The following is a 27605-nucleotide window of genomic DNA, read 5'->3' as shown; positions in this document are numbered from 1 at the left end:
TTAAGTAGTGATCGACCGATAGGGTTTTTTTTTATATGGCCGATACCGATATCCAGAGGGCAGGGTGGCTGATAGGCCGATACAATGCCACCCGATATATCACAGAATTTAATACAGTAAATACCATAAATGTAAAATTGCAAAAAAATTAATAAACTCTTATTTAGCACTATATTTACTCAATTTCACACTAAACCTTTACTTTGTAAAAAATAATCTAAAAACATAATATTGTATTTTTAATTTCAGATAGCAGTTTCTTCTGATTTCTGTTTAGTCATCAAATTTTATTGCACATTGTTAATATATTAGGAAGAAGGAAATAACAGCACACACAGTAATCCAGCAACCATGGATGGCATGTCCATGTTAGCAATCTAATTTCCTCAAAAAATACCAAATCAAACCAACTGCACATACAGTGTATAGTGAATAAGACATTTACTCATAGCACATGTGAAGCACTTTTACTTTAAAGTTGCATGAGTTGTGTCATACAATGAGAGCGCAGACCACCTTGGCGGTTGACATACGCTACCGTTGCCGTGTTGTCTGTCGGAACTAACACGTGCTTACCCTGGATCAACGGCCGAAACCTCCGCAGGGTGAGCAGAATTGCCAACAACTTGAGGCAGTTGATGTGCCAATGTAGTTGCGGGCCCGTCCACAAGCCGGCGGCTGCGTGCCCATTGCAAACAGCGCCCCAGCCCATTTTGGAGGCATCTGTCATGACCACGACGCGCCTGGAGATGAGTTCTAGGGGAACACCTGCCCGTAGAAATGAGAGGTCGGTCCAAAGGCTGAAAAGACGGTGACAAACAGGCGTGATGACCACGCAATGTGTCCCGTGGCGCCATGCCCATCTCGGGACTCAAGTCTGAAGCCAGTGCTGAAGCGGTCTCATATGCATCAACCCGAGCGGGGTGGCCACCGCTGAGGATGCCATATGCCCCAGGAGCCTCTGAAAAAGTTTCAGTGGAACCGCTGTTTTCTGTTTGAACGCTTTCAAACAGACCAAAACCGACGGGGCGCGCTCGTTCGTGAGGCGCGCTGTCAAAGAGACTGAGTCCAACTCCAAACTGAGAAAAGAGATGCTCTGAACCAGGAGGAGCTTGCTCTTTTCCCAGTTGACCCGAAGCCCTAGTCGGCTGAGGTGTGAGAGCACCAAGTCTCTGTGTGCGCACAACATGTCCCGAGAGTGAGTTAAGTTTAGCCAGTCGTCGAGATATTTGAGAATGCGAATGCCCACCTCCCTTAGCGGGGCAAGGGCTGCCTCTGCGACCTTTGTGAAGACGCGAGGGGACAAGGACAGGCCGAAAGGGAGGACCTTGTACTGATATGCCTGACCCTCGAATGCAAACCGCAGGAAGGGTCTGTGTCGAGGAAGGATCGAGACGTGGAAGTACGCGTCCTTCAAGTCTACCGCCGCGAACCAATCTTGATGCCGGACGCTCGCCAGAATGCTCGAGGTGCCACACCATGTCGTGGCCGTGCTGACTAAGGACATCAAAGCACTTACCTGGCTCCTTGTGACCACCCCTGGAACAGCCTGGGACGGGGGAGGAAGAAGCCTGTCCTCGTGACCCGTGGAGACTGTCACATCGGGGACGGATTTGTGCCACAGCTGGGCGCTCAGGGGCGGGAGACCGCCGCTGGAGCGCCAAACTTGCCAAATAGAGTGGTGGACGGTGGTCATGATGATGGCCGTGCACACCGGATACATGACCCAGGGAACAAGGAAACCACTCTTGCTGAACTCTTGAGTACTGCAGCCACTTGGGCATGCAGTGCAATTAAATGCAAAGGTAACAAAAAGATGGAGAGGTCTGCTTACCAACTCCAGAGCAGCGGGTTTCATCATCCCTGGGTCGCCCGTCTCAAGGGCGCTTTGAAGCCTTTCACGGGTTCTGGGCGGCCGCGAGACGAGTGGCGTCTGCTTCCTGCAGTGGGCTCCACGCCGGGGCCGGGCTGAAGGGGCGGGCTGCGGCGGAGCCGGTGCAGTCACCACAGGGGGACGCCCTTGGCGACGAGCAGATGGGGTGCGAGATCTTGAGCCACGCAGGGGCAGGATATGCCAGATAGCCTCCATCTACTTCTCCACCATCGAGAACTGCTGGGCAAAGTCCTTGACGGTGTCACCGAATAGGCCAGCCTGGGAGATGGGGGCAGCAAGGAATCATGTCCTGTCGGCCTCACCCATCTCGACCAGGTTGAGCCAAAGGTGGCGCTCCTGGACCACTAATATGGACATCGTCCGCCCGAGAGACCTTGCCGTGACCTCCGTCGCTCGGAGAGCGAGGTTGGTTGCCGAGCGCAGTTCCTGCACCAATCCCGGGGCAGTTCCTTTAGCGCCTTGGCGGACTTACAGGAGAGCGATGGCGTGCAGGGCGGAGGCGGCTTGTCCAGCGGCACTGTAGGCCTTGGCCATCAGAGACGACGTAAACCTACAGGCCTTGGACGAGGGCTTTGGGCACCCGTGCCAGGTGGTGGCGCTCTGCGGGCATAGGTGCTTTGCGAGTGCCTTTATCCACCGGGGGATTGCCAAATAGCCCTTGGCCGCCCCACCATCGAGGATAGTGAGGGCGGAGAAGCTGAAAAGATCGGAACCGGGCAGTAAAAAGTGCCTCCCACGAGCTTGTCAGCTCTTCATGCACTTCCGGGAAGAAAGGAACGGGGCGGGGCGTGGTTTTGAGCAGCGGGAAAGCATGTCGTCATCTCCGCGTCAGCCTGTGACTGGGCAATTGTCCCTGAAGGGAGAAGCCCAGCTGATGCTTCCGCGTCCGACTGGACGAGCCCGCTCTTCGATGCTGCGCTCGAGAGCTCATGACTTCACGGGCTCCGAATAAGAGGTCGAACTCACCGTGAGACGAGCCGACGAACTCATCTGGAAGCCCGATCGGGGCAGACGGGCGTGCTGGGGAATGAGAGGTCCGCGGGGGGATACTCGGCGGAGGCGGTCCCATTGGGGTCCCCAAATCGCCCCCAGTGCTAGCCGCGCTGGTCTCATACCCGTGGGTAAAAGGCAGGGAACCTCTGGGGTGGCTTGCTTTCTTACGAAGGCGAGCCGCAACTGCATCGTTGCCATGGACATGTCCTCGCAATGAGAACATGACCAACCACGAACGCTGTCTCCGCGTGAGCAGTGCCCAGACACGAAAGACAGTGATTGTGACCGTCAGAAGGCGAGAGATAACGAGCGCAACCAGGAATAACACACAATCGGAAAGTCATCTTTAAAAAGACGCATCTTTAAAAAGACGTTCCGTGTGTGCCGCTCTTTTAGAGAAACAGACTCTTTTAGAGAAATATACTCTTATTTCTGCCGAAGTGCCCAGGGGCATTCTCTGCAGTGCACCAGTGCAGAGGAGGGAGAAGCCGCTGAAATGCGCAGTCAGATCCAGCAGAGGTGAATGAACAGTCGTGGGAATTCAGCTCAGTGAGCATGAATGTTCGGCTCCGAAGAGAAAATCTGAATGAGTGGTTGCATACCAGCTCCTTTTATACCCATATGTCCGGGGGAGTGGCATGCAAATACCACTCGCCAATTTTCATTGGCCTTTTATCAAAGACCAGAGGTGTATCAGGCTCCCAAAAGTGACCCCTAGTGTCACTACATCGACACAACGTCGAGTGAGTGACAGATAGGGAAAGTGACTTATGAACGACTTGAATGAACAATGTTATGAAACATTTTACACTTTCATTTGCTAAAATATTAAAATGCAGAATGTACATATAATTTTTATATATATATATATATATAAATTATACGCCTCAAGGTTCGACGTGTTGTGCATTCCGAGATGCTATTCTGCTCACTACAATTGTACAGAGTGGTTATCTGAGTTACCGTAGCCTTTCTGTCAGCTCGACCCAGTCTGGCCATTCTCCATTGACCACTCTCATCAACAAGGCATTTCCCAGGGCCTGGGTAGCTCAGAGAGTAAAGACGCTAACTACCACCCCTGGAGTTGCGAGTTCGAATCCAGGGTGTGCTGAATGACTCCAGCCAGGTCTCCTAAGCTACCAAATTGGCCCGGTTGCTAGGGAGGGTAGAGTCACATGGGGTAACCTCCTCTTGGTCGCTGTAATGTGGCTCTCGGTGGGGCGCGTGGTGAGTTGTGCATGGATGCCACAGAGAATAGCATGAAGCCTCCACACGTGCTATGTCTCCACAGTAATGCGCTCAACAAGCCATGTGATAAGATGTACAGATTGATGATCTCAGACAAAATGCCACTCACTGGATGTTTTTTGTTTTTGGCACCATTCTGAGTAAACTCTAGAGACTGTTGTGTGTGAAAATCCCAGGAGATCAGCAGTTACAGAAATACTTAAAAAAGCCCGTCTGGCACCAACAATCATGCAACGGTCAAAATCACTGAGATCACATTTTTCCCCCATTCTGATTGTTGATGTGAACAGTAACGGAAGCTCCTGACCCATATCTGGACCAAAGGCTATCCCGTCTAGTATCTGGTCAATTTGACAAGTGCCATCTACCTAAACATCGTTGCAGACCAGGTACACCCCTTCATGGCAATGGTATTCCCTGATTGTAGTGGCCTCTTTCAGCAGTATAATGCACCCTGCCACACTGCACACATTGTTTGGGAATGGTTTGAGGAACATGATGAAGAGTTCAAGGTGTTGCCCTGACCTCCAAATTCCCCAGCACATCTGTGGACCAACAAGTCCGATCCATGGCGGCTCCACCTCGAAACTTACAGGACTTGAAGGATCTGCTGCTAATTTCTTGGTGCCAGATACCACAGGACACCTTCAGGGGTCTTGCAGAGTCCATGTCTTGGTGGGTCTGCGTGGTTTTGGCAGCATGCAGAGGACCAACAGCATATTAGGCAGGTGGCCATAATTTTTTGGCTCATCAGTGTATATGTCACATATACATAAATGTTGATTAATATTGATTAATTCTACATATATTAAACTAGTCATTGTCACATAAAAAAATAAAATTAAAAAAACAAAATTTCAAAGCCTTCTGAAAACATCTCCTTCTCTATCGACTATCTCCCTCACTTCCTGTCTGTACCAGGAACTTGGTGCATGGAAATAGCAAAGAGCAAGTGAAAAATGTAAACTGAATGACACTTGATGGGAGACTTTTCATTTAAACCAACAAGTTTTGGCACACAGGCCTTCATCATGGTCAAGGGAGTCAATTTTCTATTAATTTGTCCTCAATTGTGTATTTTAATTGGTGGAATTGGAAATGGTGCATTCTAATTGGTCGAAGACATATTTTTCTGTCTTTTGATTTGTTGGATTTTGCTATTGTTTGCATTTAAACATTCTCTGCTCATATGCTTTCTTTTTCACTGCCTCTACGTAACTTAGTCATTTCAAGTCTTCACACCTTTCTCCCTCTTTTTCTCCTAAATGATCCCTCCAACATGATTTTCCTCTCCATTTTTACATCCTCCTTACTCATGAATTTAGAGCTACAGTGACCTGTGCTTTTGAAAAACCTGCAGGCCGTGTGACTTTACAACAAAGGAAAGCATTCATAAAACATCATAGCTGGCTGTAGAGCTGAGATCAGCTTTATGCTCAATCAACTCATCCAGGCTTTCAGAGTAGGACACATTGGGCTGAAGAGACTGGACTGAACTAAATGCGTGTGTGTGTGTGTGTGTGTGTGTGCATATAGAAATGGCAAACACAGAGAGAGAGAGAGCTAAATAAAGCTGTTTGACGCAGACAGCCTTGAGAACGTTCACTCTGATGAATGGAAGAGAACCCTTTTGGGATTTGAGCACGCTAACGCATGTCAACTGATTCATAACCTCGAAACACTTACTAACCTATAACCTTTTTAAGAAAAGAAAGAGAGAGAGAGAGAGAGAGAGAGAGAGAGAATTGGGGGGGGGGGGGGGGCGGGTAGGATTTGTAGGGTCACTCAGGGGCCCAGCATGCTGAATTTAAGCTGGGCTGCTCTCTAAATTTAGTCTGTGGTTTTTCCGCAAGCCTTTGGCTGTCTACACCTGACACACAGTAATAAAGTAATTTGAGCTGTCGCTGAAAGATTGTTTTTATAAACTGATAAATTTAGTCACTGTGCAATGTCGTAAAATGAGAGCAAATGTGAAAATGAGTGAGTTGCCTCTATACAACATGGGTGTGTTTGTACTCACAGCCTTCGAAGATGTCGGTTGGGATGTGCACTGCTGTCATGTTGTAGGAAACAGGCCTTTTGAATGCAGGATCCTCTTTGAATTCTAGTCTGATCCTGTTGTGGCGGGTCAGTGCCTCTGTGTCATTAATGTCAAACTAGGGACATAAAAATAAGCAAAAAACATTTGTCTATTCAAAAGCTACCTCTATTTACAGTACGTCTGGTAGCCATGGCTAAATAGAAACTTTCTTACCTTGTCCTTGGCATTGTAGTAGATGGTGTCATTCTCCTGTTCAACAAAGAGTGGGTGAAGAAGAGGTCAGTGCTTTTATTTATTGGTCATGTTTATATTTTTCAATAGTTTAATTTGAATGTATTGTGTATTTGTATGAGTGTTTTTGTGTTCATTTGTTGGACTGTGTATATATGTATGTGAATGTAGTTGATTAGTGTTGTGTATCTGTGCATAGTTGAATATCAACATTGTATTTGCCTGTTTTTGGCCTGATGTTTGGCCATGATTGTGTATTTTCTGTGTATGTGGAGTAACTGTGTATATAGTTTGTTTTATATGAATGTGCATCTCAGTGTGTACATACTGTACATGAAACTGTTTAGAACCATTTATTTGTAGAACTATTGGTTGGTGTGTGTGTGTGTGAGGGCGCTGTCAGGACTAGCTATGGTGCCGCGTTAAGGAGCGAGCTCAATATCTGACATACGTTTGCCTTTGAGGCATAGGAGTGGATCATCACCGACTGTCCTACTAGGTTTCTAATCATGTGCATGACATTTATTTAGGTTATAGTACACAAATCGCTGAGACATGGGTTCACAGCTCACCCCTACATGGGATAAAGGCTGTGACAATTTAAACTGGGTCTTCAACACAAACCTACCAGCATCCATGGTACCATGGTGCTAGCATATTTATGGCATAGTACCATGGTAATACTATAATTTTTGTGGGCATGTACTATAGCAATACCATGTTTCTTTTACATGTTCCATGGCAGTACCATGGTAGTATATATAGTATAAAGTAACTTTGTAATACCATTTGATACCATTGATGTAGCATGGTACATTTTTTGTAAGAGTAATCTAAACAAAGGTCATTGTATAATCAAAAAATATTGTAAGTTTCAGAACTCAAAACTTCCTATCCAACCCAAAAATAAAATTTATTTTTTCCCTGAGAAAATGACTTGTTTTGAAATTGTCCACATTGTAATGTCACAAAATAGTGTTCATTTGAATATCCCTGCCTCCAAAACACACGTAATTGTCGTGGTGAAAGATGGATGCTTTTGAGAACTCCCCACCTGGCAAACATCCCATATTTCCTGACACGGGATGCGTACTTAAGCGGCAAGGCGAGATGAGACCGGGGGAATCCCAGGGCCGAAAGTCCATTATAACACTCTAGCTACAGCTGGATACAGATTTATTAACCCTTCACATTTGCTCTGCAAAGATGTTAGCCAGTAATAACTGTGGCTGTGTCTTAAAGGTGAAATACACCGAAACTTATCATTTCAGACAGAGGGGCAGAGACAGGGTGGAAAAAGTTCAATAATGTAATATTACATTATTAATGTTTTTTGTGCAAAAAAACTTTACTAACATTATAAGTGAACATCAAGGAAAATAATAATAATTAAAAAATGCATGGCATGATATGAACTTTAATATAAAGTTACTATTTCTCACTCTGCAATAGCTCTTGTAACTCTTTATTCATTCTCTGTATAATTATGTCTCCATTTGCAGACAGCATGAAAAAGCAAATAGATAAATATACACCATCTTATCCAGTGATGGAAATCAAATATGGATATGACTCAAATTTGAATGATTTATTCAGACAATGCCCAACTGACAAATCTATAATAGACAACACTGAAGCAATCCAGACACCACACATCTGTTTATCTGCAAATTAGAATTGATATTTCAGTTCATGGGAATTTAAAGTGCATCAAAACAACAGATGCCAGATCTGAGAGCAAGTATGTATGTCTGACCAAACACTGATTGAACATCTAACAGACATTAATTATCTTGTCATCTAAATGTGTGTGTAAATGTGTCAGGTATTCCAGCATGGATTGATTTTTTTCTCATCCAATTGGTGTTGATAAGGAACAGAAATAAAATATGCAAAAGTTACCAACATTCAAAGATTCAGCAGCTTAAAGAGAAAGTTCACCCAAAAAGGTAAGTTTAGGTTGGGTAAAATGACAGACTCAGTCATTAATAATTTTTATTTTTTGGAAAAAAAAAATCTATTTAATGTGAATGGTGACTGGGACTAACATACGTAATGTACATGAGTAAATGAAGACAGAATTTTAAAATTTTGGGTGAACTACCCCTTTACTATCTTTGACCTGCATGTGTGTTTCAGTATGTAAACAAAATTTGTGTGTGTGAGGCATTACATCAAGATCATCCTTCCACTGGTGTTCCTTCTGGAGCTTTTCTGCAGTCTCGGCCAGTGCCTACAACACAAGAACAAAGAGATAGTGTTACAGAATGTATATACAAATCATTATTAAACAGCTCTATAGAATACTTGATTCTGAATGGTCAATCATGGCGTTATGACAGCTAAACAGTATAATTGACTGTTGTCCCAATACATTTATATTACATTTACATTTAGTCATTTAGCAGATGTTTTTATCCAAAGCAACTTACAAATGAGGAAAATAGTAAGTAATTTGTCATACAAAGTTCAACAAAATCTGCAATGTTGTACTGGAGTAGTGTAGGCGCTACTGCAGAAGAAAGAGAAAGAGAAAGAGTTTTTTTTTTTTTTTTTTTTTTGTGCAGTAAGTGCAAGTTCAATAGTAAGTGCAACTAGTATGGATTGGTTAAGTGCTCATGGAACAGATGTGTTTTCAGCTTGTTCTTGAATGTTGAGATGGTATCAGCAGATCGTGTGAAGGTTGGAAGCTCATTTCACCACTGAGGAACAGAGAAAGTGAACAATCATTAAATAGACTTTGAGTATCTTTGTAATGGGACCACTAGGTGCCGCTCATTCATAGACCGCAGAGAGCAAGTTGGAGCATAGACCTGTAGAAGTGAACTGAAGTAAGTGTGGTTCCACTGGCTGTCCTGAATGCCAGAGTCAAAGCCTTGAATTTGATGCAGGCAGCTACAACTAGCTAGTGGAGTGAAATCAAGAGTGGAGTGACATGAGTCCTTTTTGGCTGATTGAAGACCAGATGCGCTGCTGCATTCTGGACCATCTGCAGTGGCTTAATTGTGTTAGCTGGGAGGCCAGCGACCAAAGCATTACAGTAGTCCAGTCTTGACATGACCAGTGCTTGGACGAGGAGTTGTGCAGCATATTCAGACAGAAAAGGTCTAATTTTCCTGATGTTATAAAGCACAAATCTACAAGAGTGGGCAGTGGATGAGATGTGGGTGGTAAAATTAAGCTGGTCATCTACCACCACTCCCAGGTTCCAAGCTGTTCTGGTTGGTATTAGTGTAGCTGAACTAGGGCTGGGCGATATACCAAATATTAACGATAAAATCGAGATAATTTTGCTGACGATGTAAAATTGACCAATATCGTGAATATCGCTATGATTTTAATGTGATTTGCCCATTAAGTTTCATAAAGAGCGCATCAGTAGACTAATGTCACGATCCTTCAATGCTGCACAATTCATCAAAATAACAACATGGCGAGTTGGTCATATGTGATTATCAATCTACAAAAGGCTGTGATTTAAAGACAGATAAACATGGTCTGTGTCTGATTCAGAACAAACCAGTGACACGCTGAACTGTGTGCACGCGCATGGCGGCGCTCTCAGATCATTTCACGTTTATTGTGAAATCAAAGTCATGGAGGTTCAAGCATTCGCGTAATTCCAAACATTAGTAACCGCTACAATATATTATACAAATCTACAAACACGGCATTGTATAACAGAAAAGGAGGAGATTACAGCATTTCAGTAAATGCGGAACATTGAAAACTGTCAAATACACATTGCCTTTTCTGTCCCTCAGTCTCAATCAGTTCCCTAGCTACTTATGTCGTGAATCAGTATATCGTGAACACAAATTCGGGCACTGGCAAGGGTGTTCATCCACTGAACATTGGGACACTAAAGAATCAATCACCCGTGAAACATTAACGAGCTTGTGCATTGAAGCTCAGCGGTTATCAGTCAGCACCATCTCTGTATAAATGGCACTATCATTCATTTTCGCTGAAGAAATTCAAACATACGGTATTATTATAACAGATAAATGGCATAAACAAAGAAATAAAAATATAAAGGAGCGTATTTTAAACCTTCTTTTAACAACTTAAATATTTAAAAGATTGTTTCACTTTCATGATAATTATGAATGAAAGACATTACAAACAACGTCTCTTTTAAAGAGAAAATAAGGCTTGGAATTCATAATTTTACACTTGTGCTCATCTTCTAACGACCTGAGAGACTTCAGAAGATATGATGATGTTTCCGGTGAGGGAACATAGTGAGCAATGATGCTCCCTGGTTTTTACAGTGCATTGTGGGATAATTTAGTGAGCAAATATTTTAGTGCACTGGAATGATTTTGCGATTGAGACTGATTAAGACTGAGATTGAGGTGAAGTAAACAGGACAGAAATATATTACTTTTGTATAACAAAAATCTAATAATCAGAATAATAATGATACCTCATCATTATATTATAATAATAAACCTGACGTGTCCCACAGTAATAATTTAGTATTATGCAATGTTTAACTGGGGTTTCAAAAATAAGTCAGTGAAGTAGCTTTGCATACCCTGTTCATTCACAAAAATGTATTAGTAAAAACATTTGGAGGTAAATGATGATTTTTATTAAGCTACTTGGTATCATTGTATATGCAATATATATATATATATATATATATATATATATATATATATATATATATATATATATATATATATATATATATAAGTGCATATCAATGAAAAGTTTCATTCTCCCTTGTTTATTTAATGAAAAACTAATTACTCTCTTTTAATTTAATATCTATAAATATTGAATCTACTTGGCTGCAGTGGCTGTTTGGATGAAATGATGGTTCCTCTGATAAAATAAAATAAAATAAAAACACACTTTTGAGTCATTTTAGAGCAAATACATAATTATCGAGATATATATTGAATATCGTCAATTTGCTGAAAGATATCGAGATATAATTTTTTAAGACATATCACTCAGCCCTAAGTTGAACCAAGATGAATAGTGAGGTTGTGGTCAACAGATGGGTTGGCTGGGATCACGAGGAGTTCTGTCTTGGCAAGGTTGAGCTGAAGGTGCCGTTTCTTCATCCAGTCCGAAATGTCCAAGAGGCAGGCTGAGATATAAGCTGAGACAGTAGGGTCATCAGGTTGGAATGATAGGTAAGCCTGTGTTTCATCTGCATAGCAGTGGTAGGAAAAGCCATGTGCCTCAATGATCAGTCCAAGTTATGTTGTGTACATCGAGAAGAGGAGGGGTCCAAGCACTGATACTTGAGGAACACCAGTTCATGCTGACCGCATGTGTGACTTGGACACTTCTCTCCAGGAGACCTTGAAAGATCTGCCAGTGAGGTATGACTCAAACCATCCAAGTGCAGTTCCTGTGATGCCCAGGTAATAGAGGGTGGACAGGAGGATCTTGTGGTTCACTGTGTCAAAAGCAGACGACAAGTCAAGGAAGAAGAAAACAGATGATTTGGAGATAGCTCTCACCAGTCACAGGGCTTCAGCTTCTGACAAGAGGGCAGACACCATCATCCATGATCCAGGCCAACATCAGGTGATCATCCAGTCTAGTTCATTTAACTTCACAGAACTTCTCAAATCTGGTTAAAGCTCAGCACATTTGGAAAATGGACTAGCATTCCAGACACTTTACTACCAAATAAATACATTTACCATGACAGAAAGCGATAATATATAGGCCTATTTAACCAATTATGTTTACATGTATTCATGTGTCTAAAGCATTCAATGTATACTTTTTATCAATATGTGCATTCCCTACTTGGAATCAAAAATGCAAAAATAGACCATTACACCAGTTACAACAGGTCATTAGAATCAATTATTCAGCAAGTTCCAATATGTCTGTCCTTTAATATCATATAAATTAGAGTCAAGATGAAATAACAAGCACATCTTTCTCAGAATGACCTGCATTCAGCCGTTACTCTAGATTCTCCGCCTATGAGAAAACCCTTCAGTGACAGCACACTAAATTTAGACACCAGCTCAGGTCTAACCCAGGCCTCCTCAACTGATTAGGTTAATAACAGTATAATGGCACCTTCTTTAATCTGGCCTGCACTAGAAACTCACTGTAGACCTAATTTCCCCTGGGAACTCTCACATCTCGTTCTCCAAACTTGTCCTAAGCTTTTTTTTTTTACTGGTCTTGAAATGAGATGTGAAGATTAGAGTTTGGTGGTGTCAAATTAATCTTGATAACCAGGGGAATGAAAGCAAATTAAGAAATTCTCATTTGATGCTTGGCAACACAGATCACACTCTATGAGGTGAGACTTGGAAAAAAAAAACAGTGATTGGTTTGTAATTTTGTGGCGGTCTGTAATGAAGGTTGAAACCTGAAATATCTGAGCATTCCAGCATCAGGGTGTTGCAGGTTTCAGTCCAGAACTACCATTATGAGCTGATGTAAAAAAAAATAAAAAATAAAAAAACTCACAAGATGCTAAAAATAATCTAAGTGTAGGGCTTTACTGGTTGTTTAGGTCAGTGTTACTATCAGAAATAACTGATAATTATTTCTTTAGTTATTGATTAATATTTAAATTAATTAATTGAATCTAACTCATTAAAACCTCATATGGGGCTCCAGTAAATGTAGTGTGCTACGTTTAGGAGTGGGTTTGGTTATTAGCAATAATTAATAATTATCAAAGATAATTATTAATTATTAAAATCAATAGAACATTGATGAGAATCAATGTTAACTTTTCTAATCCTTTAAATCAACAATTATCAAAGATAATCGTTAACTGTTAACATCGATGAAACATTAATTAAAATTAACACTAGCTTATTGATCATTCAAATTCAACAATCATCAAAGATAATTATCAATTATCAACTATCAAAAATCAGTAGAATATTAATAAGGATTAAAATTGACGGGGCACATCCCTGGAATCAGGGACTAATAACCAGATAGTATAACAGTCTCAATATTAGATTGTTTTCTTAGGAAAATTGACATCCGAAGAATATCGATTTTCGGGAAAAAAACAATGAATGAAGGCTTGAATCCGAGCACTGACATCCCGTGAACATGACACAGGTGTATGCAAAACAAACCAAAACACTTCTCTTTGAAATATAACAAAGTTTATTTATGCAGTAATATCAATTAATAATTAATACAATGCAGTCAATAAACTTCCGACTTACAACTACAAACAAAACAGTGATATGATTAGATATGGATATCAAAATAATCCTATAACACATAAGGTGTGTGTGTGTGTGTAAGGAGGGACGTGCACAAAATGGTGGATGTGACTCTCATAGAGAGTATGTCACGCGAGACTTCCGACCAGAGAATATGGCCGCGAATGTGGGCGGAGAGAAACCAGTCAATGGTGTCTACCGGTTTACCGCGTGTATCTGCTTGTACGATAGCTTAAGGACAAAGCTGAGCTTTATCATGAAGCTATCTACTAGCCAAAAATGAGTGCGAGAATGTTTGTGAGGGGTCGCGTGTGTGTGGTTAGTATGAGAGAGAGAGAATTAAGTGAGGGCCCCAAAGCCGGTTTCGAGATCGTGGGAGAGAAAGCAGCTGTTAGTTTATCAATCAGAGACGCGGTGGACGGCTCGTAAACCGTCCCGTGGTCTTTGATTCTTTAATGGATAAACTCAGTGTGCCGGTCTCACCCGCGATGGCGGAAATGCACAACAGTCCAATGTGGTTGGACTACAATACAGCAAATCTCATTCGTGATAATTAATACCCTGAGTGTTAATCGCAATAAGTGGACTCGGTGGTCCGTAAACTGTACAAACAATAACCTTGATATACAAGAATAACACACTATAATATTCTATCTCTGCCCAGACATAAACCTCTTACTTGAATCGTATGAGAACGTAGAAAGTGTGTTCATCCATCCTTTAACTCCGACTCGGTTGCTCGAGGCTCGGGTGATGACGGGAGGCCGTTTCCTCGCTCTGATGGCGGGCGGTATGGCTGCTGATTCTTGGTGGGCTGGCGGAGAAATCAGCGACGTCGACTTGATTGGAGAGGGAAGAGAACTCTTTTTCTCTTCACTTCTGCAGGCAAACGGATGAAGATGCGGATTGCTCGGCGGTCTCCTTCGGATCCGTTAAGAGTGTTCGGTGGAACACAGAGTAATCTCAACTCGTCCAGCGAGATGGAGATTGTATGGCCACGGTTTCAAGTCAGATGTTACTTCCTTGTGCCACGAGGCTGCACCTGAGAGCAGTGATGAGCTGCGTCTACACACAGCGAGCAAAGTTGCTGGAAGCAAATCCCGGAAGCATTTCAGAGGTATTTCTACTCCTGATGATGTCATGGTTGAGGGACGTTCTGTTGTATGCCTCATCCAATAGGAGTTGAGAGTTCGATCCTTTAGTGAGCAAGGCTTCATGGGATTTGTAGTCTGTTTTGGACTCCCTTTGTTTAATTTTGGTGCGATTTTTATCAGTAAAATTTATGGCTTGGTATGTGGGACTGAGTTAGGTTTTACGACTGTGTTAGGCCTGCCTTTGTCTTCTATCTGAATACATGAGGCCCAACATAAGCATTCCACTGATAATGCCGCTCCCAGCTTAAATTATATCAGAAGAACATAATTAATGTGACTTCAGCCAGCTAAAGCTAACATAACCACTTATTGCATAATCTTGAGAGCACTTTGAAGGTTTTTCATGTTGTAGGTACACAACATAGTGGAACTTGGTTACAATATTAATTATCCCCCTTAAACCAAGCGCACATTACAGGACTTGCAGTCAGTGCCCTGTGCACACTTAACAACTCACAGTCTTTTGTTTTTGGCCATGGTGGTGTGCACGCTACACGACTGGGTGTATCAACTAGACCATTCGTCCCTGACTGAAGCCATGTTTACACCGGTATTAAGTTTTAGGTGATCCAACAAGGGTGGAAAGAGTACTGAAAAATCATACTCAAGTAAAAGTACTGTTACCTTCTAAAAAATTTAGTGTGAGTAGAGTAAAAGAAACTGTCCTAAAAAACACTCAAGTAAAAGTAAAAGAGTACCTCATTTAAAAGTACACATGAGTAGTAAAGGTGCACTTTTCCGGCAGGTACCAAAACTAATAAACAACTTATCGGTGGTATGCCATGAAGCAGTCCTTGACATACTGCTGCAATGTCCATACTGGACACAAGGCTATTTGAAAAACAATGCCCTCAGGGCGAAAGGCAGCAAGGTGAATAGGATGGTTAGCGAACTGTGCTGACAACACCTTGGGTTGAAAAGCCGGGTTCGGCCAGAGAGTGACCTGATGATCCTCTGGCCCCCAGCTGAGGCATTGAGGGCTTACTGAGAGGGCAACTCGCTCACCCTCCTATCTGATATTATAGCCAAGAGAAATGCAGTCTTCATAGAAAGATCCTTAATGTCAGCCTGCTCAAGAGGCTCATAAGGCACTGAACACAGGATATTTAGCACCACCTGCAGGTCCCACAGAGGATGTGCTCTGCACATGGGTGGATTAGGGCATATAGCTCCATTCAGAAATGTCACCACAAGTTTATTTGCACCAATTGACACATCTCCCAGGGTCCCTGTGAGCCTCTATAGCTGCCACAAACACCCTTAGCGTGGCTGGGGATCACCCAATGTCCAGTAGTTGCTGCAGAAATGCCAGCACTGAGCCGATAGGACAGTCAAATGGATTAAGAGCCTGATCAGTTTACCATGAAATTAACAATTTCCACTTACTGGTATATGTAATCAGTGATTGGTGTATCACATTACAAAGTAACGGGTTACAGTAATCTGATTACATTTTACGGTAATGCAGTCATGTAACACGTTACTTAAAAAAATAAGTAATCTAATTACAGTTACAGACATGAATAAAATTACGTTACTTGGATTACACATTTATTGCTAAGACAATAATATTAATTAAGTAGAATGCATTTTAAAAATGTATTACGTCCCTATTTTGGTACTTCTATGTGTGTTGCTGTGTCAGCTAATGAGCATGCGCTCTAACAAACCACCATTGCATAGAGGACACACATCGAGGCGATGGCAGATGAGTGAGCGGCGTTACTATGGACACAGCGGAGTGTAGTTGTTTATTCAAATTGAAAACGAAAGTGAAGCATTTCAAGTTTTCATGCACTCACAATCAATCTCAGCGAGCTCTGTGTCAGCATGCTCCCTGCCCTGGCTGAGGCACGCAAGGCAACAAATCCTCCTCAAATCTCTGCACTCTACCACATCTTCGCGTGCCTCCGTCGTGTGTCCTTCTGCAGCTGCCGTGGGAGGAGAGGTGATCAGCTTCCGGTGTATATGGAAAACAGCGCACGTTCCCGTCTGACAGAGGTAACCTATATATCGCTCACAAGGTGGAAACCTTTGCAGAACAGCGTCTTTAAAAGGCATCACTAAGCAAATGGCTCTTTTATGTTCTTTATGTACTGTACACAATAAAACACAAACACAATGCTATAGCGTTGTCAATATCAATTCATCCGAGCACAAGCAGGGAGATAATCCACTCGCTGTAAAGTTGTGTAAACACACACATGCTGCACATGTACACACACAATCAGACATACATGTACACAGACATGCATTATGCAACACACAATCAAACCTGTATATGCACACCAAAATGAAACAACAAGCATTCAAATACACAATGGTTTTATTATCAAAGATGTCTGCAAATGGGTTTTCAGAAATGTTTTCAGTTCATTAGTATTCTTTTTCTGTTTTTCACACTAACATAAACACAGGTAAACAAGCTTACTGTACACATACATCTAATCTAATTACTTTCCAGATTAAGTAATTAGTAAAGTAATCTAATAAAAAAAGACAAAAGTAATTAGTAATCAATAGTTGTTGAAAGTAACTTACCCAACACTGTATGTAACACGAATTGAAGGAGCTCTGGCATTCATGACAGTATTCCTGACTCCTGCCGAGCATTGTGAGAGCATCTGCTCAACCCCAGGGGCCAGGCACACAGCCTCAACCTCTCTGGGGATGGATGCCATCTGAATCTGCAATGATTGTGGTGGACCAGTCGTGAGGCTAACAGGAGACTGAACCAAGGCATTGCTGGCCAGCAGGGGGCTATTAGGATGAGCCTGTGGTGCCTCTCCTGTACATGGTTCAGGACGGCCCAGAGAAGTTGAAGGGGAGGAAAACCGTATAGCAGTAGATCTGGCCACTCGTGAGCCAGGGCATCCTGACATAATGCCCCTTGTTCCTCCTGTGATGCAAACCACAGCGGACAATGTGTTGTTGTCCTACTGGCAAAGAGGTCCACTGACGCTGTCCCATATATCTCCCAAACTGACTGAACAACTGCTCTGTGGAGACACCATTCCCCCGGCTTTGGACCAGAGCGGGAGTGTGAATCTGTCACTCTGTTGCAGTGGCTGGGAATGTGCATTGCTCTGATTGACAGGAAGTGTCTGTCTGACCACAGCAGACAGTTAGCTGGAGGTATGGTAGAGACCTCATTCCCCCTTGGTGATTGATGAGGAACACAGCTGTTGTGTTGTCCGTCCGCACCAGTCCCTCACAACTCTTGTCTGAAGTGTCTCAGAGTAATAAGTACTGCCCAAAGCTCCAGAAGGTTGATGTGACAAGCCGCTAGCCATGTACTCCACCTGCCCTGTATGCCCCAATTTTGGCTACAGTTCTCCCCATCCTGTGAGGGAAGCATCTGTGGTAACCATCTCCCTGCATGCAGGGGGTGGCCCCATCTGCACACCCTGTCAAAGAAACCTTCCTTGTCACCAGAGCACAAGGGAGGCAGAACAGCTGACTGTAACCCACACAGGGGTAAGCTGATTGTGAATTACCGACAACCATCTGGCTATTAGTCAATGCTGGAATGGGAGTAAGTGCAACAGCCCTAGATGAATGACCATTGAGGCCGCAGTGAGTAGTCCAGCCAGTCATAAAAAGTTGATGTGAGGCAGTCTGCTTCAAACATGGAACTTTGCTATGGCCATCTGTACAGTGAGAGTAGCCTTCATTGTTCTGGAATCCAGGTGCATACCCAGGAAGCACACAGACTGATGAGGAACAAGGCAACTCTTCTGTTGATTAAATCTCAACCCTAAGGCTGTGACATATTCTAGTAGGTGCAGCGTGTTTCAGACAGCCTGCTGTGGTGATCTGGCGCATAGCAGCCACTCATCCATGTACGGAAGGATCAATATGCCTTCCTGCTGCAATGGTTCCAGTGCTACCTGAATGCACCGTGTGAATACTTGGGGGGGAAAGGGACAGCCCAAATGGAAGAACGCAATACTGGTATATCTTGTTCTGAAATGTAAACTGAAGAAACCGTCTGTGATGGGGTGCAATAGGGATGTGAATGTATGTATATCTACAGAGGTGGACCATGTGCCGGGCTCCACAGTGCACAGAACATCTGTGATACACAGCATGTGAAAGGGAAAATGAGGTGACGTATGTGGTTGGAGGTGGCAGAAAATGAGAGCAAGCCCAATTACCTCTTGATGGAGGAGCACCAGGTCGAGCAGTCTGGTGTGAGGGCCTATAAGACTGCCCCTGCATCTGTTGCAGCGATGTTGTATGGCGGCCAGGCGGCCATTGTGTAGAATGACCACAATAACTCACACTACGCTCCAGATGTTGGGAGCGGGATTCTGCTGCATGCGCTCTAAGCTCAAGAGCTTCCTGGGCAGCTGGTCCAAAGACCTGTCCAGGCCCTAACAGTAGCTAGCGGAGACTGTTACGGCACGCTTCCGGCAGTTTAGACTGTGCCAGCCACACTTGACATCTAGCCTGTGTGAGGAGCCCAACAGCCAGCTAGTGTACGCACCACCCGATCAGGCCTGGTTGATGGAGCTGATCGAAAGACAGATAAAAACTACCTCAGTAAATTCAGGACAGCTTGGCATTAGAAAATCCTCAGGCCGGGAGACTGGACGGCGCAAGAGGTTCGAGGGGCCCAGCACAGGTGAGGCGGGGTCCAAATTCAACCTGGCTAGTACCATCTTAATTGTGTCCTGTAATAAATACACCACTGATGATTCAGCACCGTGGAGTTTCAAGCCCTCGTCACTATGTGACAGGGAATGTAGAGATGGCGTGTCATCCAAAAGAGGGTGATGGGCCTCCTCAGCTGCAACTAGGGAGTCTGAGGCAGCCAGAGACACAGTGTCAAAGTCCTCCCTGGACGCTGACTCACACCTGGGCAGAGTAGTGTTAGGGCTGCATACACCCGAACCCACACCCACATCCTGGTTGGTGGCAGGAAGAGAGACTGCCATTAAGGCTTGAAGGCCCTGAACAGTGTTCACAAGCTCAGCTACTTGGTGGGACAACACAGCCGAGGAGGCCCATTTTTCCCTGCTGGGCATTTGTTGCTAAACGGCAGAGCTGAAGTCCTGGTTGGTGGAGGGAAAATCAGGGTCCAACTTTGCAAGCCGATGCTGCCTTACGTCCAGTGGCATTAAACTACACTCAGAGCAGGGATCTACTAAAGCCTCTCTGATGTGTTCAATGCCCAGACACGTGGGGCATTGGATATGTGCGTCTATAAGATCCATAGGCCCAGAGCAGACAGAGCATAAGGCCATAACACGCCTATTCCAATAAATGAAGAACCCTGGTCAACCAATTGGTTCACAACTGGTAATATCAGAGTATTATAAGCCATAAACAACCAAGTGGCGATATTTAGCGATTGAGCATGTTCCCGCGGCTGCCACGGCAACCACACATTACACTGAACAAGACTCTGGTCAACCAGTGAGTATTCGAAGGCAGGGTATAATAACAGTCTGTAAACAACAGCTAAATACTGTAAAAAGGCATTAATAAGAACCCTGGTTAACCAATGAGTTCCTGAACAATAACACTCAACTTAATACCACAGGTAAGTGAATGCCACTGATGAGGCACCCTGGATAATCAATGGGTCCTTTGGTCAGGTAAAGATCCATGCAAATGAATCCCTATGAGGATCGTGCCCAACTTCCAGCAATGTTTAAATCCAATGTTAAATCCAAAGTTTTCCCGAGACACAGCTATAGAGGAGAGCTATCTGCTAACCCAAAACAAAAATGTGCATACACAAGTGAGATCTCTTCAGCAAGAAGTCAATGAGGCAGACCATGACGTGAACGGGAGCATATATGGCTTCCGACATGTCCTTAGTCAGGGTCACATGTAACAAAACAATGCGAGATTCTCGATATCATGCGTGAGTGTATGACTCCTTTGACTATGTTAAACCATTTCTGGTGGTCTGGAACAGTGAAATAGAAAACACTCTGTACATCAGAGGTAAAAAAAATTAACAATATTATTAAAACAAATTATTATTTAAATGTCACTGTTTTATTAAATTGCATTAATAGTTTTAAACCTATTAAAGTTATTCAGTCAAAAGCATTGAGTGGTTTTCTCATTTTCTTGTTATTGCTGTTTGATTAATAGTCTTTTAATGACATAACAGACAATGGCAGGTCTATTACTTAGATTTATAATTCCAAGTCGATATTTAGATGCAAATCCGATTTTTCCTCCTAAAGTCCACAATCATCTCCACTGTTTTGAGCGTGTTGAGCTCCAGGTTGTTATGACTGCACCAGTGAGCCAGCTGTTCAACCTCCCTTCTTTATGCAGATTCATCATCATCTTGGATGAGGCAGATGACAGTAGTGTCGTCTGTAAACTTCAGTAGTTTGACAGAGGGGTACTTTGTGGTACAGTCATTGGTAAACAGGGAGAAGAGTAGTGGGAAGAGTACACATCCCTGGGGGCACCAGTGCTGATCGTACATGTGCTGGAAGTTAATTTCCCCAGTCTCAATAGCTGCTGCCTGTCCATCAGAAAGCTGGTGATCCACTGGCAAATAGATGTGGGAACAGAGAGCTGGGTTAATTTATTCCATAGGAGAGCTGGGATGACGGTGTTGAAAGCTGAACTGAAGTCCACAAAAAGGATCCTTACATATGTCCCTGGTCTGTCCAGATGTTTCAGGATACGATGCAATCCCATGTTGACTGCATCATCCACAGACCTGTTTGCTCTATAAGCAAATTGAAGGGGATCTAGAAAGGGTTCAGTGATGTCCTTCAGGTGGGCCAACACCAGTCTCTCAATTGACTTCATGAACACAGACATCAGAGTGACGGGTCTGTAGTCATTAAGTCTTTAAGGGACGGGGGGGGGGGGTTGCAAGAGGTGTTGATGTTTGTGTGAAGTGAAGGTCAGAGCGGGTGTGGGGTGTGAGACTGGGCATTTCAAATCTACAGTAAAACACAATCAAGTCGTCAGCCAGTTGTTGGTTCCCTATTGTGTTGGGGGATGGTGTTTTGAAGTTAGTAATGTATTTCAGGCCTCTCCAAAACTTGTTTTTCAGCTTCTCAGTGTAGCTTCTTTTAGCCACTTTAATTTCCTTAGTCAGTGTGTTTTTGGCCTGATTATACAAGATGTTATTCCTGCTTCTGTAAGCATCCTCTTTGGCATGACAAATCTGTCTGATTTTTCCTGAAAACCTTGGCTTGTCATTGTTGAACATTAAATAAGCTCTAGTAGGAATGCACATATCCTCACAGAAACTGATTTATGATGTCACAGTATCTGTGAGCTCGTCCAGATTGGTGTCTGCAGCTTCATTGGTCCATCCCTTTACAATCTTTACTACAGGTTTAGCTGACTTTAGTTTCTGCCTTTAGGTTGGAAGAAGATGAACCAGACAGTGATCAGAGAGTCCCAAAGCTGCTCTAGGGACAGAGTTATATGCATCCTTTAATGTTGTATAGCAGTGATCCAGTATATTTCTGTCCCTGGTGGGGCATGTAATGTGCTGTTTGTATTTTGGCAGTTCACGGGTGAGGTTGGCTTTGTTAAAATCGCAGAGAATAATAATAAGTGTGTATGGGTGTTGTTGCTCCGTGTCTGTGATCTGATCAGCCAGCTGTTGCAGCGCTGCATTCACGCATGGGTGTAGAGGAATATAAACACTCACCAGAATAAATGAGGAAAACACCCACGAGGAATAGAAAGGCTTACAGTTGATAAACAGCACTTCCAAATTAGGACCGCACATCTTCTTTAACATTGTTACATCTGTACACCAACTTTCATGGATGTAGAAACATGTTCCACTGCCTCTCGTTTTCCCCGTTAACTCCACAATGCGATCCGCTCTGAACAGCTGAAAGCCTGGCAGATGTAATGAGCTGTCCGGAATGGCTTCACTCAGCCAGGTTTCTGGCAGCAGATTTTGAATGCATATGCATCTGTCAAAGACATCTGTCTGCGTCATTTCAACTTAATAAAAAAAAATAATGTTCATTAGTAGAATTCCTGCCGAAGAACTACACTAACCATGATTCTGCAGAGAAAGATCCACCAATCAGAGAATTCATATTACTGATATATTTTGCAATACACTTTAAATATACTGAGTTTATCCTTATCTACAACAACTTTAAAATAATAAATTTTTCCATTGTTTTTAATATGATCACATCTTTTGCAATGCTTCCCTTGTAGTTCATTTCCTCATTAAAGACAGTAAGTTCACAGTCTTGTACCTTTGTATTTTTGTCATATTTTAAAATATTTTTTGCTGCAAATAAAAGTTTGTAATGTTATGATTCACCTCGGTGCTGGTTAGCTTGGTTCATGGTTTAGAGTTCTTTCATGACGAATTTTATGAAATCCCTATGAAAAAAAAAAAAAAATGAATGGGAAAAATACTTTTGGAACCAAGACAGCTGAAAAAGTTTGGATAATTAGGCTTTTTTTTTTTTTCTTCTCTTCAACTTCAAAACATTTAATACATATCGAAATCCAGTAGTTGTTCAGTAGTTGTGTAAATGTGCCAAAAAGGGGCCTCATTTGTTAGCATTTTTGGCAGTCTGATACATCGGACTGCTATTTACATCAAAACTGCACTCAGGGGGCCTCATTCATGAAACATGAGCAGAATCAATTTTTGTGTAAATCATTCGTAAAGCAATACTGACGTAAATTCCCATAGCCAAGCCCCCTTGTTATATAGCCGGGATTGACGTTCTTGAGCCTGTAGAGAGTTCTTCTCCTGTGAGAGCTGCCCCAATGTGTGGAGTTTTGGTCTCAGGTCAAGAACGTATTGAATTTTGTTTTTGCTGATTGAAGGTCCCTCCTCCCAATTTTCCCTCACGATGTCTAAGACACCACAAGACTTATGGGGAGAACCACGTGGAGGCTTGCGGGACCTCTTGCACTGCGAATAAAACAGGGGTTCAAGCCACTTATCCCAATTCTGAGCATCTTCGTGCACAGACTTACGAATCATGTTTTTCAAGGTTTGATTAAACCGTTCGACCAAGTCATCCGTTTGCGGGTGGTACATGCTTCTCCGAATGTATTTAATACATTAGAGTCATTGGCCATTAGGGCTGGGCAAAAGAATGGGCATGTAAGGGGGGCTCTGTAGTGCCCCCTTTAAAATGGGTGTGTAATACGGCCTCTGTAGCACCCCCATTTTCACCTACAGTCACCAAAATTGGTATATACAGGTGCATCTCAATAAATTAGAATGTCGTGGAAAAGTTCATTTATTTCAGTAATTCAACTCAAATTGTGAAACTCGTGTATTAAATAAATTCAATGCACACAGACTAAAGTAGTTTAAGTCTTTGGTTCTTTTAATTGTGATGATTTTGGCTCACATTTAACAAAAACCCACCAATTCACTATCTCAAAAAAATAGAATATGGTGACATGCCAATCAGCTAATCAACTCAAAACACCTGCAAAGGTTTCCTGAGCCTTCAAAATGGTCTCTCAGTTTGGTTCACTAGGCTACACAATCATGGGGAAGACTGCTGATCTGACAGTTGTCCAGAAGACAATCATTGACACCCTTCACAAGGAGGGTAAGCCACAAACATTCATTGCCAAAGAAGCTGGCTGTTTACAGAGTGCTGTATCCAAGCATGTTAACAGAAAGTTGAGTGGAAGGAAAAAGTGTGGAAGAAAAAGATGCACAACCAACCGAGAGAACCGCAGCCTTATGAGGATTGTCAAGCAAAATCGATTCAAGAATTTGGGTGAACTTCACAAGGAATGGACTGAGGCTGGGGTCAAGGCATCAAGAGCCACCACACACAGACATGTCAAGGAATTTGGCTACAGTTGTTGTATTCCTCTTGTTAAGCCACTCCTGAACCACAGACAACGTCAGAGGCGTCTTACCTGGGCTAAGGAGAAGAAAAACTGGACTGTTGCCCAGTGGTCCAAAGTCCTCTTTTCAGATGAGAGCAAGTTTTGTGTTTCATTTGGAAACCAAGGTCCTAGAGTCTGGAGGAAGTGTGGAGAAGCTCATAGCCCAAGTTGCTTGAAGTCCAGTGTTAAGTTTCCACAGTCTGTGATGATTTGGGGTGCAATGTCATCTGCTGGTGTTGGTCCATTGTGTTTTTTGAAAACCAAAGTCACTGCACCCGTTTACCAAGAAATTTTGGAGCACTTCAGGCTTCCTTCTGCTGACCAGCTTTTTAAAGATGCTGATTTCATTTTCCAGCAGGATTTGGCACCTGCCCACACTGCCAAAAGCACCAGAAGTTGGTTAAATGACCATGGTGTTGGTGTGCTTGACTGGCCAGCAAACTCACCAGACCTGAACCCCATAGAGAATCTATGGGGTATTGTCAAGAGGAAAATGAGAAACAAGAAACCAAAAAATGCAGATGAGCTGAAGGCCACTGTCAAAGAAACCTGGGCTTCCATACCACCTCAGCACTGCCACAAACTGATCACCTTCTAGGCAGTAATTAAAGCAAAAGGAGCCCCTACCAAGTATTGAGTACATATACAGTATATGAACATACTTTCCAGAAGGCCAACAATTCACTAAAAATGTTTTTTTATTGGTCTTATGATGTATTCTAATTTTTTGAGATAGTGAATTGGTGGGTTTTTGTTAAATGTGAGCCAAAATCATCACAATTAAAAGAACCAAAGACTTAAACTACTTCAGTCTGTGTGCATTGAATTTATTTAATACACGAGTTTCACAGTTTGAGTTGAATTACTGAAATAAATGAACTTTTCCACAACATTCTAATTTATTGAGATGCACCTGTATATAGTTCTCATCAAGCCGGACAACTTTCATAATTATAGTTATTAGCTCCACCCAACAGGAAGTCAGCCATTTTGGATTGTTTGAATATTGCAGTATCTAAACTTTTGAATACTCCTCCTAGGGGATTCATGAGACTGTCACCACATTTAGATAACATTATGCCAAGACATTGAAGATGCTAAATTGTGAACAGATTTTTGATATATCGAACGGTGTTGCCATGGTGAGGCATCAAATTAATGTTGAAATAAGGGAAACAGGAAGTGTCTCATATCTTCTGTGTGCAATGTGTGATTTAGAACGAAATTGAGATCTACGTTTAGCCTTGGGGGCTAATTACATGGATGTGACTATTTTGGATCACGATCATAGCATCACCACCTGGCAGCAGGAAGTGTGGCTCTAACAACAGATTTTAAAATAGTCCTCTTATATTTACCCAAATTGCTTCAAAATTGTTTAGAATAATGTCAAATGCCAAATGCATGTGTCCACCATGCATTGTTTTCCATGGGTCCTAAAATGGACCTATGGTGCTTGGGCCCATCATTGCTGCTTGCAGCTATATTTTCTCTGAAGATTCTTCCAGTTGCAAGTATATTACAGTTATGATCATGATTTACCTGAGAAGTTTCACAAATTAAGCTGGTGATGCAGTGCAAACTAAACCAGATAAGGTTAAAGGTGCTAGACGTCCTCCTCCCAACATGAACTAAAAAATTTTTACACTCATGTCAAACAATTTTTATTGACTTCTTGAACTGTTTGATTCACAAAAGAGCCTCTGATGACACCAAAAACATACGATGACAGTAAGTCCTCACTTTCTTTGAGACGCTTTTGTTCTTGCTAAATAAAAATGTTATGGTGTGAATGCACTTCATTCATAGAAGCAATTTCATTACTGTTCTGCATAGATGTTAACAGCATTTACTAGCGATTATGATAATTGTGAATGAACATGCCACATATTTACGAATGTTTGGAATTCACTAATATACACAAATTTTACTAACTAATCTGGGGAGTACAAAGTGTTTAAGAATCCAGCAGAACGTTTTTGGGAAGGTCCATTTCACGTGCAAAATACTCCAGATTTACTCACATATCTACAAAAGTTTCATGAATGAGGCACAGTGACTTAAAGTTCGGATCACCAAGTGCATTCGTGCTATGCATGGAGATGGCGTATACACAGGACACATTCTTGTGTTTAAAAAACAACTAGATGGAGCGCAACTGAATGGAATGGAACGAATTAGCGTCTAGGCATGTTTTAAAAGTTTTCATACGTTTCTAACTTGAAATGGCAAGCCTAAAAACCTGATGCTCATGTCATAAGACATTCAAAAAACAGTGAGGTGCGATGTAAAAGCCGAATACGTCCATCTGATGCACATGTATGTAAACCCCTCCCCCGAGACCGAATACTTGGTTGATTTATCTGTCAAGTACATGAGCTGACTCTCTTCTGGTCTCTTGAAATATTGAAAGTGGAAAAAGTCATGCCACATGCCCATACATTCTCTTAGCACAGTGTAAGTTTAAAGGTCAGACTGGTATCAGAATACCATATAGGCTACTAATATGAAAACAAAGACACATCCCAGCAGGCAGTCCTGCTTACATGAGTGCCAAGAGATTGACAGTTGGAGAGGAAAATAAAAGACCAAAATGTAAAACTACTTTGTCAGAAACACACATTCACATGTAATGCTTTGGCAGCTAATTAGATACTCTTGTCAAGCAGCTCTTAGGTACCAGCACCTGATGTGCAAAGCATCACTGTATATGCTGAGAACACAAACATCTGCTGATATTGTATATCTACCCTTTCGTTCCCAGAATAAGTAGAGAAAGTATTAAACAGTAACTCACACAAATTCACACATGAATAAAAGCTGGGGCTTATATGTGCCCTGTGGCTACACTAATTAAAATGACTAATTATAGAAATAATTAGATAATATATGGGTGGATATCCTTTGATGAGAGTATTTTGACATTAAAGAAGTAAAATTCCATTCAAAACATCTAATCCATTCATTTTCTATGTATTTAAAAGAGTTACCCAGCTTGAGTGTCTCTGCATGAAAAGAAGAGACAG

At 42.5% G+C, this 27605-nt stretch overlaps 1 protein-coding gene across 2 annotated transcripts in view; it reads right to left on the bottom strand.

Annotated features, from left to right (window-relative positions):
• Window positions 1-27605, bottom strand: part of LOC127434833 (voltage-dependent calcium channel subunit alpha-2/delta-1-like) — a 150088-nt gene that overhangs the window by 65292 nt on the left and 57191 nt on the right. For both annotated transcript variants that reach the window (XM_051687842.1, XM_051687843.1), the window contains exons 4-6: window positions 8581-8640; window positions 6390-6425; window positions 6156-6291 (exon numbers count right to left, since the gene is read on the bottom strand). In XM_051687842.1, the coding sequence (XP_051543802.1) occupies window positions 6156-6291; window positions 6390-6425; window positions 8581-8640 (232 nt within the window). The remainder of the gene's footprint in view (window positions 1-6155; window positions 6292-6389; window positions 6426-8580; window positions 8641-27605) is intronic.

Source organism: Myxocyprinus asiaticus, chromosome 45 (assembly GCF_019703515.2).
Source record: "Myxocyprinus asiaticus isolate MX2 ecotype Aquarium Trade chromosome 45, UBuf_Myxa_2, whole genome shotgun sequence".
NCBI classification, from domain to species: Eukaryota; Metazoa; Chordata; class Actinopteri; order Cypriniformes; family Catostomidae; genus Myxocyprinus; species Myxocyprinus asiaticus.
The sequence above is the reverse complement of the archived record's forward strand: the minus strand, read 5'-3'. Positions and strand labels throughout refer to the sequence as shown.